Raw genomic sequence first — 17,544 nt, 5'->3', positions numbered from 1 at the left:
ACCTCAAATCAGTTCCCCGATTTTTAGTATGATCAGAACAATCACTTAATGTCCAACAAAAATTATGCATTTGAGGGACGGACTTGTTGAAATCAACATTACTATTCCCTCATCCATTCGATGCAGATTTTTCAAGTAGCTCTAAGATCCATTTAAGTGATCTCAATGTCCACTGCTTGTAGTCCCGTTTCTTTCTGTACTATATTACTTTTTTATGTGTACCAAAAAACAGTAAATAAATGGAGATTAATCTCAATCAAGGTTCTCAATTTAGTGGGCAGATAACCTTTCCCAGTTATTATTCTTAACCTGTTTAAGAGAACCAACATCCAGAACTCATTTTTAGGGCGTTTCTTTTCTCATTATGTGAACCACTGCATGGCAGATGCAGTTCCATACCAGAGATTTTGAGGAGCAATCTGCCTCGCAGTTAGTCTAGCTGCGACCGATAACTAAACCGACCGAAAGGTTCACAAGTCGCTTTCTCTCTCTAAGTGCTCACTCGACCGGTTTTTACTACCTCTGCTTCGTGTTGTCAGTAGGACACGACAGTGCCGTAATCACCGGAAAAGGAATCAAATTACAGAAATTTATAGACGTGGAGGCATGCCATCTAGCACAACTAGCCAGTTAATTTACTGGTAAGGATGTAGATGACGTTATTCTTACACAAGGCAACGGAAGGTATTACACATTCTTACTTACAATCGAAGCCAGTCCGTTAGAGATGTGCATCAAGATGTTTTTCGAGAGTGCAGCATTTTACCCTATACAGTTAAGGGATATTGGGATTTCGAATCGCAACTTGGTTCTCACAATTGCCTGCTACCAAGGTACGTCTTTCTTGTGAGGGGATTTACGAAAGACTTGATCTGTGTATCTCCCATTCCAGCAACTCTGAGTGAAGATCAGTGCTGATTACAGCGAATGAAACAGTGTCAGACATGCTCGGAGAAGTATGGGGCAGTCACCTGGATGGTAGTCGCGTTTATTTAACGTATGTGATAACTAAGTGAAAAATTTGAACCTGAACGTGATAATGTAACATGTACATCAAGATAGTAAGTGCATGCATGTAAAACGTATATCATTGCAAAATGTGACGGTTCTCTAGAAAAAAAAATGTGCAAAGCATATGTGAGGTATTTGTTTTATATTCATTTAACAGTGCGTGTTAGAAACTAATAACTCCGAATGTTTTTTGTGAAAACTCTTAAAACATTTTAAATAAAATAACATGCTGTGTCTTAATCGTTCATGTCTACATCTTCGTAGGTTTCTGTCACTAGAGCGCTCTGTGTTGTAGCTTGTAACATCACAGTGTTTAACACAACAACATTGATTCGTGAGTAACACAGTGCCAGATAAGGCACGAGTTCTGCGATATCTGCAACAATCCGACGTATTGCATTCACTGTCATCAATCATCACCCATGCAGTCCTGACTTTGCCTCATCCGATTATCACCTACATCCATAACTTGAAGAGGACATTCGAGGGCATCACTTTGATGGGGAGGTGAGGTTGTGACTCCATCAAGAAATTCAAACATTATACAGTGACGGCGTCAACAAATAGATCCCTCGTCGGGATAAATTGTTCGTCACCAGGGTGACTGGGTTGAGAAACAAATATGTAAAGATGAAGAATATACATATATAGCGTATGGTTAACTCACTGGAGTCAAATTCGGGAGGAAGACGGTTCAAACCCGCTTCCGCCCATCCTGAGATCCGTTTGCCATTATTTCCCCAAATCGCTTAAGGGCAAATGATAGGATGATCCCTTGGAAAGGGCACAGCCGATTTCCTTCCTTACTCTTCCCTCATACAATGGGACAGATGACCTCGCAATTTGGGCCCCTACGCCCATCAGCGAACCAACCATGAAGAATATAAGTTTAGAATGATAATGAATTTTGTTTTACTTTTGAAAAGATTTAACAGTTTTCACGAAAAAATTAGGAGGCATTGCTATTCAGTATGCCCTCCTAGAAGATAGTCTTGTGAGATCATGGCCATCTTTCTGAAACCACATATGTTTTATTGGACTATGGGACAGCAGTAGTCTCTGTAAACTACTGTCTAGGTACCCGTACTGGAGTGTCCAGTAAGACAGCATTACTCAATGTGCATGTTGATGCTTCCGAACTGCTTCTTAATCACGCTCGTGTTGATCTGGAAGGTGTAGCAGCAGTGGGAAAGGAGTAGTGTCTGTAAACTTCTGTGTAGGTATCCGTGCTGGAGTGCACAGTAAGACAGCGTTACTCACCCTGCACGTCGATTCAGTCGAACTGTTGCATCATGATGCTCGTGTTGATCTGGCAGGTGTAAAAGCCGCGGCACAGAAGTAGCGTCTGTAAACTAGTGTCTAGGTATCCGTGCTGCAGTGTCCAGTAAGACACCGTCACTCACCGTGCACGTCGATGCAGCCGAACTGCTGCTTCATGACGCTCGTGTTGATCTGGCAGGTGTAGCAGCCACGGTCGGCCTCCTTGAGCTGGCGCAGGTGCAGCCGCCACGTCCGCAGCTGGTCGTGCGAGACTGCGACACGGTTGTTGTGCGTCACGACCTTGTCCTGCAGCGACAGCAGCGTCTGGTCGTCCGCCCGCAGCCACACTACCTGGCGAGACACGGGCGGCAGTTAGCTGCAGCGCAGTCAGCGAGGCGCGGCTGCAGCAGGTGGTCGGCCGTTCCGGGGCCAACGAGATGTACGGGCCCTGCAACGGACTTGTGACGTCACACTAGTAGGCTTGTCCGCCACGGTTCGCGAACGCTTGGCTCTGTTCAAGGTCCACGGGAAATCAATATCTAATCGAAAAGGTACCCCACTATAGGTCTTCATTGTGTAGTGTACTACCGATAACATTTATGCATTTACGTGCACAGTCAATCATTACTAATTTGGTCCAAAATACTGTACTGGCTATTAAAATTGCTACAACACGAAGATGACGTGCGACAGAAGCGACATTTAACATAAAGGAAGAAGATGCTGTTATATGCAAATGGTTAGCTTTTCAGAGCATTCACGCAAGGTTGGCGCTGGTGGCGACACCTACAACGTGCTGACATGAGGAAAGTCTCCATCCGATTTCTCATACCCAAACAGCAGTTGACGGGCGTCGCCTGGTGAAACGTTGTTGTGATGGTTCGTGTAAGTAGGAGAAATGCGTACCATCACGTTTCCGACTTTGATAAAGGTTGGATTGTATCCTATCGGGATTGTGCTTTATCGTATCGCGAAATTTCTGCTCGCGATGGTCGAGATACAATGACTGTTAGGAGAATATGAAATTTGTGGGTTCAGGTGGGTAATACGGAACGCCGTGCTGGATCCCAACGGCCTCGTATCACTAGCACTTGAGATGACAGGCATCATAACCGCATGACTGTAACGGATCGTGCAACCACATCTCGATCCCAGAGTCAACAGATGGGGATGTTTGCAAGACAACAACCATCTCCACGAACAGTTCGACGACGCTTGCAGCAGCACGGACGATCAGCTCGGAGACCATGGCTGCGGTTACCCTTGACGCTGCATCACGCACAGGAGCGCCTGGGGCCGATTGTGGTGGTCTCGCGGTTCTAGGCGCTCAGTCCGGAACCGCGGGACTGCTACGGTCGCAGGTTCGAATCCTGCCTCGGGAATTAATGTGTGTGAAGTTAGGTTTAAGTAGTTCTAAGTTATTGGGTACTGATGACCACAGATGTGAAGTCCCATAGTGCTCAGAGCCATTTTTAGCCAGAAGCGCCTGTGGTAGTGAACTCAACGACGAACCTGGGTACACGAGTGGAAAAACATGATTTTTTCGAATGAATCCTGGTTCTGTTTACAGCATCACGATGGTCGCATCCATGTTTGGCGACATCGCGGTGAACGCACATTGGAAGCGTGTATTCGTTTTCGTGATAGTAGCGTATCACGCGGCGTGATGATACGGGGTGCGATTGGTTACACGTCTCGGTCACCTCTTGTTCGCACTGGCGGCACTCTGAACAGTGGGCGCTACATTTCAGATGTGTTACGACCCGTGGTTCTACCCCTCATTCGATCCCTGCGAAACCCTACATTTCTGTAGGATAATGTACGATCGGATATTGTAGGTCCTGTACAAGCCTTTCAGGATACAGATAATGTGCGACTAATTCTCCAGATCTTTCACCAACTGAAAACGTCTACTCAATGGTGGCCTAGCAACTGGCTTGTCACAATACACGAGTCACTACTCTTGATGAACTGTGGTATCGTGTTGTAGGTGCATGGGAAGCGTACCTGTACACGCCATCCAAGCTCTGTTTTACTCAATGCCCAGGCGTATCAAGGTCGCTATTGAGGCCAGAAGTTGTCGTTTCGGGTATTGATTTCTCAGCATCCATGCACCCAAATAGCGTGAAAATGTATTCACATGTCAGTTCTAGTATTCTATATTTGTCCAATGAATACCTGTTTATCATCTGCGTTTCTTCTTGGTGTAGCAATTTTAGTGGCCCGTAGTGTATTAACTCGCTCACAGCCGGAGACGGCTGCTGGTAATCCTGAGAGCTGCTGTGTCACGTGCTGTGACGTACGCACCACGGTCTGTCTTCCTCGTGGGGCTCGGGCCGTCCTCTGCTGGAATCTAAGCGGTTCATTTATTTCTGTACCTGCAGCGGCCTTCGCTAAACCTATGTTGCATCAGCATCCAGGGCTATTGTTACAAGATGTGGGCTAAACTGTAGGTCCATTTGTTCAGGGGAACTACCGTATGCCGGCCGCAGTGGCCATGCGGTTCTACGGGCTTCAGTTTGGAACCGGACGACCGCTACGGTCGTAGCTTCGAATACTACCTCGGGCATGGATACGTGTGATGTCCTTAGGTTAGTTAGGTTTAATTAGTTCTAAGTTCTAGGGGAGTGATGACCTAAGATGTTACGTCCCATAGTTCTCAGATCCATTTGAACCATTTTTGACCTACCGTACCTACAACAGAAGCGAGAGTGTAGTAGGAGAAGGGAGGGCGCTAGTGTTTAATGCTGTGTGTGATAGGCCGTTGTGGAACAGCTACTTATGGACATCATACCGTGTTCTTTCCAGTATAGAAGGACGCCTCTGTAACATTAACCTCCTGGGCACTGGTCATGTCTAATAGTCGTGGTTAATTTCATAGAACTAATTGGTTTCAAGGGATATTGCCACCTTGGTAGTACTTAGAAACTTTTTAATGCAATCAACTAACGACTTGCGAAAATCAGGGAAAAATACTTCAGTACCAACGTATCATTCTCTGTTTGTAGAATATGGGCTACCTTTGTGTCACACACATAATTGCTGCGCTAACTGCCAACTCATCGGTATAGAAAATTTATGTATTAAATTCCTCTAAAAATATGGCATCGGGATTCTGTCGTTTGGGAGATAACAAGTGATGAGTAAGAATGTCCTCCATGTATTTTCATTAATAGACTGCCCCATCAAAAAAGTGAAGCACCCGGAAGGTATGGATGTCAAAGTAACGTCTTACTCGTAAACGCTATTGGTAGGTTTGTAAATGATTACAATTAAAATTCCTTGCGATAGGTACAACTGTTACCAGACTGCTGTTTGTATTTAGTACTGTTACTAGGAGTGGCAGAGGATATAACGGGCATGAAGACCGTTAGATACTGAGTGATCAGTGTGAAGGACACAGAGATGCTTTATACTCGTGTGACAATCCGACATCAGCACCAGCCACAGTTTGACAGAGGCCTTATGGATCGTCTCCGTTTGGTCAGCTGGTCGAATGGTGCAGTATCCAGATTTGTGGGGCAATTAGATTAGACATTGGCCTTATGTTGGACTGCATGTGTACGAGAGTGCAGACATGCTTGTCTTGAAGTTTCCAGTAAACGTGTCTGACCGTCGGACGAGAGGATCACACATCTGAAACTTTCGCATCTTGACCTTTGACATCTGCTCTTCACATCCGAGAACAAGTTACAGCCTTCCTACAACAATCTGAAGCATCCGGTAACATGAGCCTGAGACTAGCAGCACCTGGGCTATTGGATTACAGTCCCATGCATAGGCTGATGCTAGCAACACACCTCAAATAGGGCCTTTCCGAGTGGTGCAGTTAATGGGAAGCATGTACTGCTGGTGAATGGTGTCACACAGTGTTCAGCGATGAATCATAGTTCTGTACCGCTCCAGATGACCATCAGCAGCGAGTGTGGCAGCGACTTGGGAAAGAAGCCCTATTCTTACAGTGACTTCCAAAGACATAGTGATTGTGCTCCTGGCGGCATCGCTTGTAATTTCAGGACATGGTCGGAAGTGACTCATGTAACTGACAGTACAACGATACATGAAGGACATTCTTACTCATCACTTGCTACCGCCGATGCGCCAGAATCCTGATGCCATATTTGAAGAGGACAATGCTCATCCAAACATCGACGAATCACTATGAACTGGATGTGAATCAGGGACATTCTTACTCATCACTTGTTACCTCCGATGCGACAGGATCCTGATTCCATATCTCAGCAGGACAACGCTCATTCAAACATCGACGAAACACTAGGAACTGGATGTGAATCAGGAACATTCTTACTCATCACTTGTCACCTCCGATGCGACAGGACCCTGATTCCATATCTCAACAGGACAATGCTCGTCCACACATCGACGAATCACTAGGCTCTGGATGTGGTGCGGAGGTCGTGCTGCGGCCAGCATGATCCCCAGATCTATCCGCGGCAGAACGCGAGTGCGACGAACTACGTCAGCAACGCTGACCCAGTGCTAGTATCGAGGATACACATTCCGCAAGCCACAGTACGGTGCATACAGAGGGTACTTTCCTACTCCACTCGCAAATACAGCTTGCGAAAAATGACTGTATGCCTCTCTGTGCCCTAATTTGATTTATCTTTGTGGTCTTAAAGCGAAATATACTTTGGTGGCTGTATGATCCTCTGCAAAACGGTTCGAATGGCTCTGAGCAGTATGGGACTTAACATCTATGGTCATCAGTCACCTAGAACTTAGAATGACCACGCCGGGAATCGAATCCGGGAACCCGGGCTTGGGAAGCGAGAACGCTACCGCACGACCGCGAGCGCCGGACGATCTTCTGCAGTCGGCTTTAGATTACGGTTTTCTAAATTTCCTCAATAGCGTCCGACAAAAAGCCTGTAGTCCTATCTCTAGACAATACCGACAGAGTTCACTATGCATCTCCGTATTTTCACTTGTTGATCGTACTGGTAACAAATTCGAAATGCTCGATTCCGTGTTTAATCCTGCCTGGTGTTGATCCAAACACCTAAGCAATAGTCAAGAACGGGACCTTCTAGTAACGCAGTAAAGAAAAACATACTGAATATCTTGATGGATGTGGTGCGACCGACGGAGAGAGGGGCGTTTAAAAGTTTATGTTTTTTTCTGAGTATCTTGAAACCACGGCCTCAGACGAAAACGTTTCCCGATAGAAATTTAAAGTACATTAGTTATTTAATATTTTCTCTAGGACTAATAGTTTCCGCGCTGTAGGGGATGCAAAAAGCTCAGGTTATTAAAACGCATTGATCAAGAGTATAAATTAACGTTTGTCTTTAAATCAAATGTATTATGAACAGCCGGCCAGGGTGGCCGAGCGGTTCTAGGCGCTACAGTCTTGAACCGCGACCGCTACGGTTGCAGGTTCGAATCTTGCCCCGGGCATGGATGTGCATGATGTCGTTAGGTTGGTTAGGTTTAAGTAGTTCTAAGTTCTAGGGGACTGATGACCTCAGATATTAAGTCGCATAGTGCTCAGAGCCATATTTTTATTAAGAACAAATATTAATTGCGTGTACTACCCCTAAGTGCAGTAGAGAAGTATTAAGAGACACATTGTGTTCCAAGGGTGTAACAGGGTAGACGGACAGGGTAGGTGGGGGAGGGGGGTTTGAGGGAGAGGGCAATCAGTCGTGTAGGAACGCCAGGCTACGAAGACCACCGGATTGTCCACGAACTTACTTTCTACACAGCTCTGAAGACTGAGCAGGTGATTCCCCATTATTCCTATCCCACTACGTCGTAAAAACCCAGTAATGAGTGATTCAAAAAGATATACCGTTCTTCCGCAGAATCACAACATGCCTTATGAATCACTGGCGATGGAGCGCACAGACATGTCCTGGAGCAGATGGGGGTTGGGGGGAAGAGGGGGCTTATTTTCCACAAAATGCGTTAACTCAACACGCAATACCGATATGAGTTACTAATAACTGTAACGCAGAAAACGCATGGACAGAAACTGCGTAAATATCCGCACCGTGTTCAGCACATCTAGACGGAAAATCAAGTCTTAGTAGTGCTGTACAGGGTCTGTAGTGATCTTGCGGGGGAGCTATCTTCCCCCACGATTAATGCTGCTACCTTTTCAGTTTCTAGGCAAACTGTACCACGTCAGCATTTCCTGTCCTGTTCCCTTATGTTAGTAGACCAAATAACTTTTGAGATCATGTTTATTTTGTGGTGTTGTTTTCAGTTTATTATGTGAGGGCTTACTTTTAGTTGTTAGGCCGCGCGAGGTAGCCGCGCGATGTAGCGCGCCTTGTCAAGGCCCGTACGGCTCCCCCCGTCGGAGGTTCGAGTTCTCCCTCGGGCATGGGCGTGTGTGTTGTCCTTGGCGTAAGTCAGTTTAAGTTAGATTAAGTAGTGTGTACGCTTAAGGACCGATGACCTGTGTAGTTTGGTCCCTTAAGACCTTACTACAGATTTCCAATTTGTTGTTGTTACATGAGGGCCCGCATCTCGTGGTCGTGCGGTAGCGTTCTCGCCTCCCGCACCCGGGTTCCCGGGTTCGATTCCCGGCGGGGTCAGGGATTTTCTCTGCCTTGTGATGGCTGGGTGTTGTGTGTTATCCTTAGGCTAGTTAGGTTTAAGTAGTTCTAGGGGACTGATGACCATAGATGTTAAGTCCCATAGTGCTCAGAGCCATTTTTTTTACATGAGGTTTTGTGTAAGTAAGTTCAACAACTGTAGCTGCCAACTGAATCCACGCTGAAGCGTCAGTTCGAAGAGTGAAATTCTGTCAATATGTATTCGACAATATCGATATCGTTGTCTCCACTATCAATGTCTGGAACACTTTTCATAGAATGAGTGATATTAAATGCATCACCCGAGCGTCAGCCCTCCCAAAATCTGAAGAGAACCAGAGTGTTGAACGTCTCCATCAGAAACATAATTAGTTCGTGTGGCGGTTATTGAAGATCAGATATTTCAATTTAAGTCAAGCAATGCATTGTTGCTTGTTAGTGTTCTAGACTTGAATGCGGTCAATCCAGCTCCATCAGACATATTCACACCCATCTCCTTTTAGGGGGCTTCCCAACACAAAGGGAAAGGTAGTGCCCTGAACCTCTGTCGGCTCCGTCGCCCTTTTCTACAAGCCCGTAGAGAGAACGAGGATGACTTCTTATCCCGGAAGTCAGCCACCGCCATTGTTAACCATCTTGATTCAAAATATAAGCAGGGGCGAAGTTCCAACCCGGTACTGAGGACGTTTCGATTAATATCCACAGCTGCTACCCCTAGACAACGCTCTTAATTTAATTACTGCATTACTCTTCGAAACCCTCACATGACTGGGAACCTATTCCGTATGCCCCTACATCAGTTAACAGTCTGCGGTGAGACACGGCGTCAATCGCTTTCCTGAAATCTACGATTATGGAATCTGTCTGTTTCTCTTTATCCATGACGTGCTGGACATCATGTGAGAAACGGGTAACCTAAGTTTCGGACGAACGATGCTTTCTAAATCTGTGCGGAACTGTCCACAGAAGCTCTTGCGGCTGAAGGAAATTTATTGCATTCGAAGTGAGAATAAATTCAATAACGCAGCAAAACAGTGCTGAGTATATTGGTCTAGGATTTCGAGTGAGTCACATACGCTTGGGACTCTACGCTAGGTGAGAGATCAGCCATAAATTGAAACTAAGTATGGAGCCAGTGCACAAAAAAAAAGTTCAAATGTGTGTGAAATCTTATGGGACTTGACTGCTAAGGTCATCAGTCCATTAGCTTACACACTACTTAACCTAAATTATCCTAAGGACAAACACACACACACACACACACACACACACACACACACACACACACATGTCCGAAGGACGACTCAAACCTCCGCCTGGACCAGGGCCAGTGCCATACTCTCTGTAAAACCGAATACGAATTCCGTCGTAACATGGTGACTTTAGCTTTTCAACTCTTTTTTTTCTCCATGCGAGCGATGCCCTTTAGTAGCCTTCCATACAGGATTCTGGCCACAACCAAACGACGCTATATTTGTTTGATTCTCCTGCGTGAATGATTTCTTGAAAGCAAAATTTAAAACTTCAGTTCCCTTTCGCTACATGCTACTGCTGCAGCAAACTGGTCAAAAAATGACTGGACAGAAGAATTCTATCAACTTAGTGATTTACATACGACCAGAATCTTTTCGAGTTCGCAAGATCTTTTGCTAAATTATGACGGTGGTAGATGTGTGCTTCGGGCATGTTCTTTACAGACGCACGTATTTCTGCTAAATTCAGGCTATCCTCATTAAAAAAAAATTTCAATCCGAAAGTGCAACTGTTTCTGCCTCCTCAGAATTTTTCCGAATTTGTATTATTAAACAATACGTGTTTTCCGTCCTTAATCCTCTTACTCGGAAAATACTTCCCAATCGCACGATTTACAGTCCGTTTAAACGTTGTCCATAACTCCACTGTGTCCATAATATTGAAATTAATTGATGTCCGTTCATTGTCTAAGTGGGATACTAACAAATGATTATATGCTCTTTTTATCAAAAATGTTCTCCTAGCCGTGTTGATGGACTTCTTAGCTTCATTAACCTTCGTAGCTATGAAGATATTACGGTCACTTATCCCAGTCTATATAGTGACACAATTGATAAGGTCAGGCCTGTTTGTTGCCACAAGATCTAAAATATTTACATTGCATGTGAACTGTCGAACTAGTTGTTGAAGAGAGTTTTCGAAAAAACGTGTTGAAAAGGCTAGCTGCTACTACTACATGCAATGAATTCATAGACGTCCCAGTCTCTGAGCAGCAGATTAAAGTCGCCTCGAACTAATATTGCCTGGCCGGGATATTAGCCACGCTTCTGAACGTAGACTTTCGTTGAACTTTTCTAAAATTGTCATGGCCGGTAAAAAAAACGATAATTAACTTACGTTCGGCGGGACCGTCCTGATGACTTCGCAGTCGCACTCACTTTCGTCCTCGATAGACACAATATTTTTGTTGATTGCAATGAACGCTCCCCATCCTCTTCAATATAAAGTGTATTTGTAATATGCGTTCCAGGCCTCGCTAAATGTTTCAGAACTTTCTGCTCCGGGTTTCAGTCACTCCTCGGTTCCGAGAATAATTTGAGCACGACTAATTTCCTGGTGGGCGGTAAATTCAGGAACTTTGTTACGAATACTTTCACAATGTGCTGTTAAATTTTCGACAGTTGAGATGTCAAGGACCAGTTCCAAAACACTGTTGGGTCAGCCTACCTCCGGAGAGGATGCGACGACTTTATGACACCCTTCCCAACCGCATCAGTGTATGAATCCAGGCAGTGTTATACTGATAAGTGTGCTCATATCACCAAACTCTTTTAAATCTCACTCGACACTGTCATCAATAGAATAACACAACATGCCATACAAACTGTGAAGTTGCACTTCATTTCTTCCTCCCCTTACAATGTTTCATGTTCTCTGTCGGGTAGTGTATTTTTATTGTTTTATCGTCAAACTTTGAGGGTATTCGTTTCTACTTGAACAGTGAGGAGACCTTGCAAGTAGCCTCAGCCAGTGACAAAGAGTTTTAACTGGCAGTAGCTGTCAGTCATTTGTTGGTCCTCGCTATCCCCTGACAACTAGGAATTCCCTGCCCCGTACAGTCGATATGAGATGCAAAGTTAACAGTTCAGAAAACGTATAGCGTCGTATAATCCCAGTTGTTGGATTGGTGCGTTAGTTCGTAGCATTTCCCCCTAACTTTCACATGAGCAACATATACAAATAATGGATATTTAAGTCATTAACACTATATTCTCCTTCAATATATACAACAGTCTACCAACCCTGTTGTTGCACGATAGAGAGCGGAAAATGCGAAAATCTAAGAGCGCAGTATCAGGTGATATTATGGAAATGGAAGAGGATGTAGATGTAGATGGAATGGAAGACATGATACGGAGTGAAGAGTTTGACAAAGCACTGAAAGACCTGAGTCGAAACAAGGCCCCGGGAGTAGACAACATTCCATTTGAACTACTGACAGTCTTGGGAGAGTCAGCCCTGACTAATCTCTACGATCTGGTGACCAATAAACATGAGACAGACGAACTACCCTCAGAGTTCAAGAAGAATATGATAATTCGAATCTCAAATAAAGCAGGTGTTGACAGATGTGAAAATTACCAAACTATTAGTTTAATAAGCAACGGCTGCAAAATACTAACACGAATTCTTTACAGACGAATGGAAAAACTGATAGAAGCCGACCTCGGGGAATGAGTTTGGATTCCGTAGAAATCCTGGAACACGTGAGGCAATACTGACCCTACGACTTATCTTAGATCAAGGAAAGGCAAACCTACGTTTCTAGCATTTGTAGACTTAGAGATAGCTTTTGACAATGTTTACTGGAATACTCTCTTCCAAATTCTGAAGGTGGCAGGGGTTAAATTCAGTGAGCGAAAGGCTAATTACAATTTGTACAGAAACCAGATGGCAGTTATAAGAGTCGAGGGGCATGAAAGTGAAGCAGTGGTTGGGAAGGGAGTGAGACAGGTTGTAGCCTATCCCCGATGTTATTCAATCTGTAAATTGAGCAGGCAGTAAAGGAAACAAAAGAAAAATGCGGAGCTGGCATTAAAATCCATGGAATTGAAATGAAAACTTTGAGGTTCGCCGACGACATTGTAATTCGGTCAGAGACTGCAATGGACCTGGAAGAGCAGCTGAACGGAATAGACAGTGTCTTGAAAGGAGTAAATAAGATGAACATCAACAAAAGCAAAACGAGTATAATGGACTGTAGTCTAATTAAATGGGGTGAGGCTGAGGGCATTAGAATAGGAAATGAGGCGCTTAAAGTAGTAAATGGGTTTTTCTGTTTGGGGAACAGTACAACTGATGATGGTCGAAGTACAGAGAATATAAAATGTAGACTTGCAATTGCTATAAAAGCGTTACTGAAGAAGAGAAATTTGTTAACATCGAGTATAGATTTAAGTGTCAGGAAGTCTCTTCTGAAAGTATTTATATAGAGTGTAGCCATCCATGTTTGGAAGTGAAACGTGGACGATAAATAGTTTACACAAGAAGAGAATAGAAGCTTTCGAAATGTGGTGCTACAGAAGAATACTGAAGATCAGATGGGTAGATCACATAACTAATGAGGAGGTATTGATTAAAATTGGGGAGAAGAGAAATTTGGGGCACAAATTGACTAAAAGAAGCTATCGGTTGGTAGGGCATATTCTGAGGCACCAAGAGATCACCAATTTAGTGTTGGAGGGCAGCGTGGAGGATCAAAATCGTAGAGGGAGACCAAGAGATGAATATACTAAGCAGATTCAGAAGGATGTAGATTGCAGTAGGTACTGGGAGATGAAGAAGCTTGCACAGGATGGAGTAGTTTGTAGAGCTGAATCAAAGTAGTCTCTGGACCGAGGACCATAACAAAACAACGCAGGTGTGGAATGACTTCCTAACTCAATTCCTGTGTAGTTTTTTTTGTCAATATAAGAGAATGCGGCTGGGCGTTATTCTAGAGTAGCATTACTTCATGCAGACTGGCTGCTCTTTGCTCTTGGACTGTGTCTGCAACACGGCTCAGTTACTGACAATACATGTCAGTAGTATGGTTACACCTCAGGGAAGCAGTTCGTTGTACACCACAACGTCGCTGTATTACAAGATGCATAACATTACCTGGCGTGGTCGTGTGCAGATCTTTTTACAGGGAGTTGCTTCTTTGCTTGGGCCCAACCATTCCTTTATTTTCTTTATGTTAGCATGAAGACACCATTTCACATCTCCAGCAGAGATACGGGACAGGAATGGTCGGTGTTGTTCGCGGTTCAATTGATGACGAGCAAGCAGACACGCACATAAGGCCATCCAATGATTTTTGTGATTTTGGCTTAGAGAATGTGGTACCCATATACCTTCATTTTCAACCTCCCTCATTTCATTCATATGCCGCACTATTGTGGGATGATCACATTTCTTGACATTTGCAGTTCTCGAGTACAGTGACGTGGTTCATTTTAATTAATGCGTTTAAACCATCTTCATCAGACTCCGAACCTCATCATGAATGTGGAGAATCATGAATGGCAAACTGATCCTCCGTAAAAGGAGAAAAAACTTTATTGCCGTTCTCAGTCCTGTACACGGCTTAAATGTCTCTGGCTGCCTCAGCTGCTGTCATTAATCTTCTGATCTCAAGCAGAAGAATATATCGAAAATGTACCGAATTCTCCACTTGACACTACATTTTCTTGCGTCCATATATCCACTCACGATCTTTATATGACAAAACAACAGTATATAAGCTCAGGTAGCGAGCTATTCATCGATAGCAACAGGAATACCTATATGCAAAACAAAAACCACTACGACCTTATGCACCAAACTAATATTTTGCCATGCAGACTAGTGAGAGCTCCCTCGCATACGAGGAACATTCGGAAAGTAAGGTCCGATCGGTCACGAAATGAAAACTACTGTGAAATATCTAAAACGTTTTATTTGGAACAGTTTGCTACACCTTCCAGCTACTGCTCTGCCAAATCGCCCCCTCCGACTTAGACATCTGTCTTCGTGTCTTACCTAATTTACAATACCCTTATCATAGAGGACAACTGCCTGTGCTTTCCGACAGTTCTCTACGATGGTCTAGAGCTCTTTGCCTGCGCCAAAATGTTGTTTTCAGCCTCAGAGGATCATGTGAAGAGAGATGAAACTCTGGAGGAGCCAATTACGGGCTGTATTGTGGGTGATAAAACACTTCTCATCGAAACAGCTGCAGGAGTATCTTCATTGCCTCCGTAGAGTGTGGCCGAGAATTGTCATGAAGAAAGGAACGCCTGGCAGTTATGTTAAGCAGGTTGCATAAAATCAGGTGAAACCCATCCACAAAACTTTGCACTTGCAGCAGACATTATTTTCAACAAATCTGTATGTGCTCTCTATGCGCTTAGAAACGAAAAGAGCCATGTGACGCGATCGACGGGCATACTCGAGACTCTGACCAACTAATCTGTGCAAAGCTTCAGCGGACATTCACTGTGGTCTCGATTTCGCGACCTATCTGACCTGACTTTCCAAATAGCCCTAGTACTAGACATTTTATATATGGTGGTCCAATGATAGTGATCGGGCCAAATATCTCACGAAATAAGAATCAAACGAAAAAACTACGAAGAACGAAACTCGTCTAGCTTGAAGGGAGAAACCAGTCGGTGCTATGGTTCGCCCGCTAAATGGCGCTACCATAGATTAAACGGATATCAACTGCGTTTTTCAAAATAGGAAGCTCTATTTTTATTACATATTCGTGTAGTGCGTAAAGAAATATGAATGTTTTGGTCGGACCACTTTTCCGCTTTGTCATAGATGGCGCTATAATAGTCACAAGCGTATAAGTACGTGGTATCACATAACATTCCGCAAGTGCGGACGGTATTTGCCTCGTGATACATTACACGTGTTAAAATGGACCGTTTACCAATTGCGGAAAAAATCGATATCGTGTTGATGTATGGCCATTGTGATCAAAATCTTGGACGACATCATCCAAGTGTCCGGACCGTTCGCCGGATAGTTACGCTATTTAAGCAAACAGGAAGTGTTCAGATACATGTCAAACGTCAACCACGACCTGCAACAAATCATGATGCCCAAGTAGGTGTTTTAGCTGCTGTCGCGGGTAATCCGCACATCAGTAACAGACAAACTTCGCGAGAATCGGGAATCTCAAAAACGTCGGTGTTGAGAATGCTATATTAACATCGATTGCACCCGTACCATATTTCTATGCACCTGGAATTGCACGGCGACGATTTTGAACGTCGTGTATAGTTCTGCCACTAGGCACAAGAGAAATTACGGGACGATGACAGATTTTTGGAACGCGTTCTACACTCCTGGAAATTGAAATAAGAACACCGTGAATTCATTGTCCCAGGAAGGGGAAACTTTATTGACACATTCCTGGGGTCAGATACATCACATGATCACACTGACAGAACCACAGGCACATAGACACAGGCATCAGAGCATGCACAATGTCGGCACTAGTACAGTGTATATCCACATTTCGCAGCAATGCAGGCTGCTATTCTCCCATGGAGACGATCGTAGAGATGCTGGATGTAGTCCTGTGGAACGGCTTGCCATGCCATTTCCACCTGGCGCCTCAGTTGGACCAGCGTTCGTGCTGGACGTGCAGACCGCGTGAGACGACGCTTCATCCAGTCCCAAACATGCTCAATGGGGGACAGATCCGGAGATCTTGCTGGCCAGGGTAGTTGACTTACACCTTCTACAGCACGTTGGGTGGCACGGGATACATGCGGACGTGCATTGTCCTGTTGGAACAGCAAGTTCCCTTGCCGGTCTAGGAATGGTAGAACGATGGGTTCGATGACGGTTTGGATGTACTGTGCACTATTCAGTGTCCCCTCGACGATCACCAGAGGTGTACGGCCAGTGTAGGAGATCGCTCCCCACACCATGATGCCGGGTGTTGGCCCTGTGTGCCACGGTCGTATGCAGTCCTGATTGTGGCGCTCACCTGCACGGCGCCAAACACGCATACGACCATCATTGGCACCAAGGCAGAAGCGACTATCATCGTTGAAGACGACACGTCTCCATTCGTCCCTCCATTCACGCCTGTCGCGACACCACTGGAGGCGGGCTGCACGATGTTGGGGCGAGAGCGGAAGACGGCCTAACGGTGTGCGGGACCGTAGCCCAGCTTCATGGAGACGGTTGCGAATGGTCCTCGCCGATACCCCAGGAGCAACAGTGTCCCTAATTTGCTGGGAAGTGGCGGTGCGGTCCCCTACGGCACTGCGTAGGATCCTACGGTCTTGGCGTGCATCCGTGCTTCGCTGCGGTCCGGTCCCAGGTCGACGGCCACGTGCACCATCCGCCGACCACTGGCGACAACATCGATGTACTGTGGAGACTTCACGCCCCACGTGTTGAGCAATTCGGCGGTACGTCCACCCGGCCTCCCGCATGCCCACTATACGCCCTCGCTCAAAGTCCGTCAACTGCACATACGGTTCACGTCCACGCTGTCACGGCATGCTACTAGTGTTAAAGACTGCGATGGAATTCCGTATGCCACGGCAAACTGGCTGACACTGACGGCGGCGGTGCACAAATGCTCCGCAGCTAGCGCCATTCGACGGCCAACACCGCGGTTCCTGGTGTGTCCGCTGTGCCGTGCGTGTGATCATTGCTTGTACAGCCCTCTCGCAGTGTCCGG

The 17,544-nt window shown here is 45.3% G+C and overlaps 1 protein-coding gene across 1 annotated transcript in view; it reads right to left on the bottom strand.

Annotated features, from left to right (window-relative positions):
* Positions 1–17,544, bottom strand: part of LOC126278188 (lachesin-like) — a 656,873-nt gene that overhangs the window by 326,659 nt on the left and 312,670 nt on the right. The window contains exon 3 of the mRNA XM_049978103.1: positions 2,415–2,622. Within this exon, the coding sequence (XP_049834060.1) occupies positions 2,415–2,622 (208 nt within the window). The remainder of the gene's footprint in view (positions 1–2,414; positions 2,623–17,544) is intronic.

Source organism: Schistocerca gregaria, chromosome 6, assembly GCF_023897955.1.
Source record: "Schistocerca gregaria isolate iqSchGreg1 chromosome 6, iqSchGreg1.2, whole genome shotgun sequence".
Lineage (NCBI taxonomy): Eukaryota > Metazoa > Arthropoda > Insecta > Orthoptera > Acrididae > Schistocerca > Schistocerca gregaria.
Note: the sequence above shows the minus strand (reverse complement) of the source record. Positions and strands in the feature narration are given on the sequence as shown.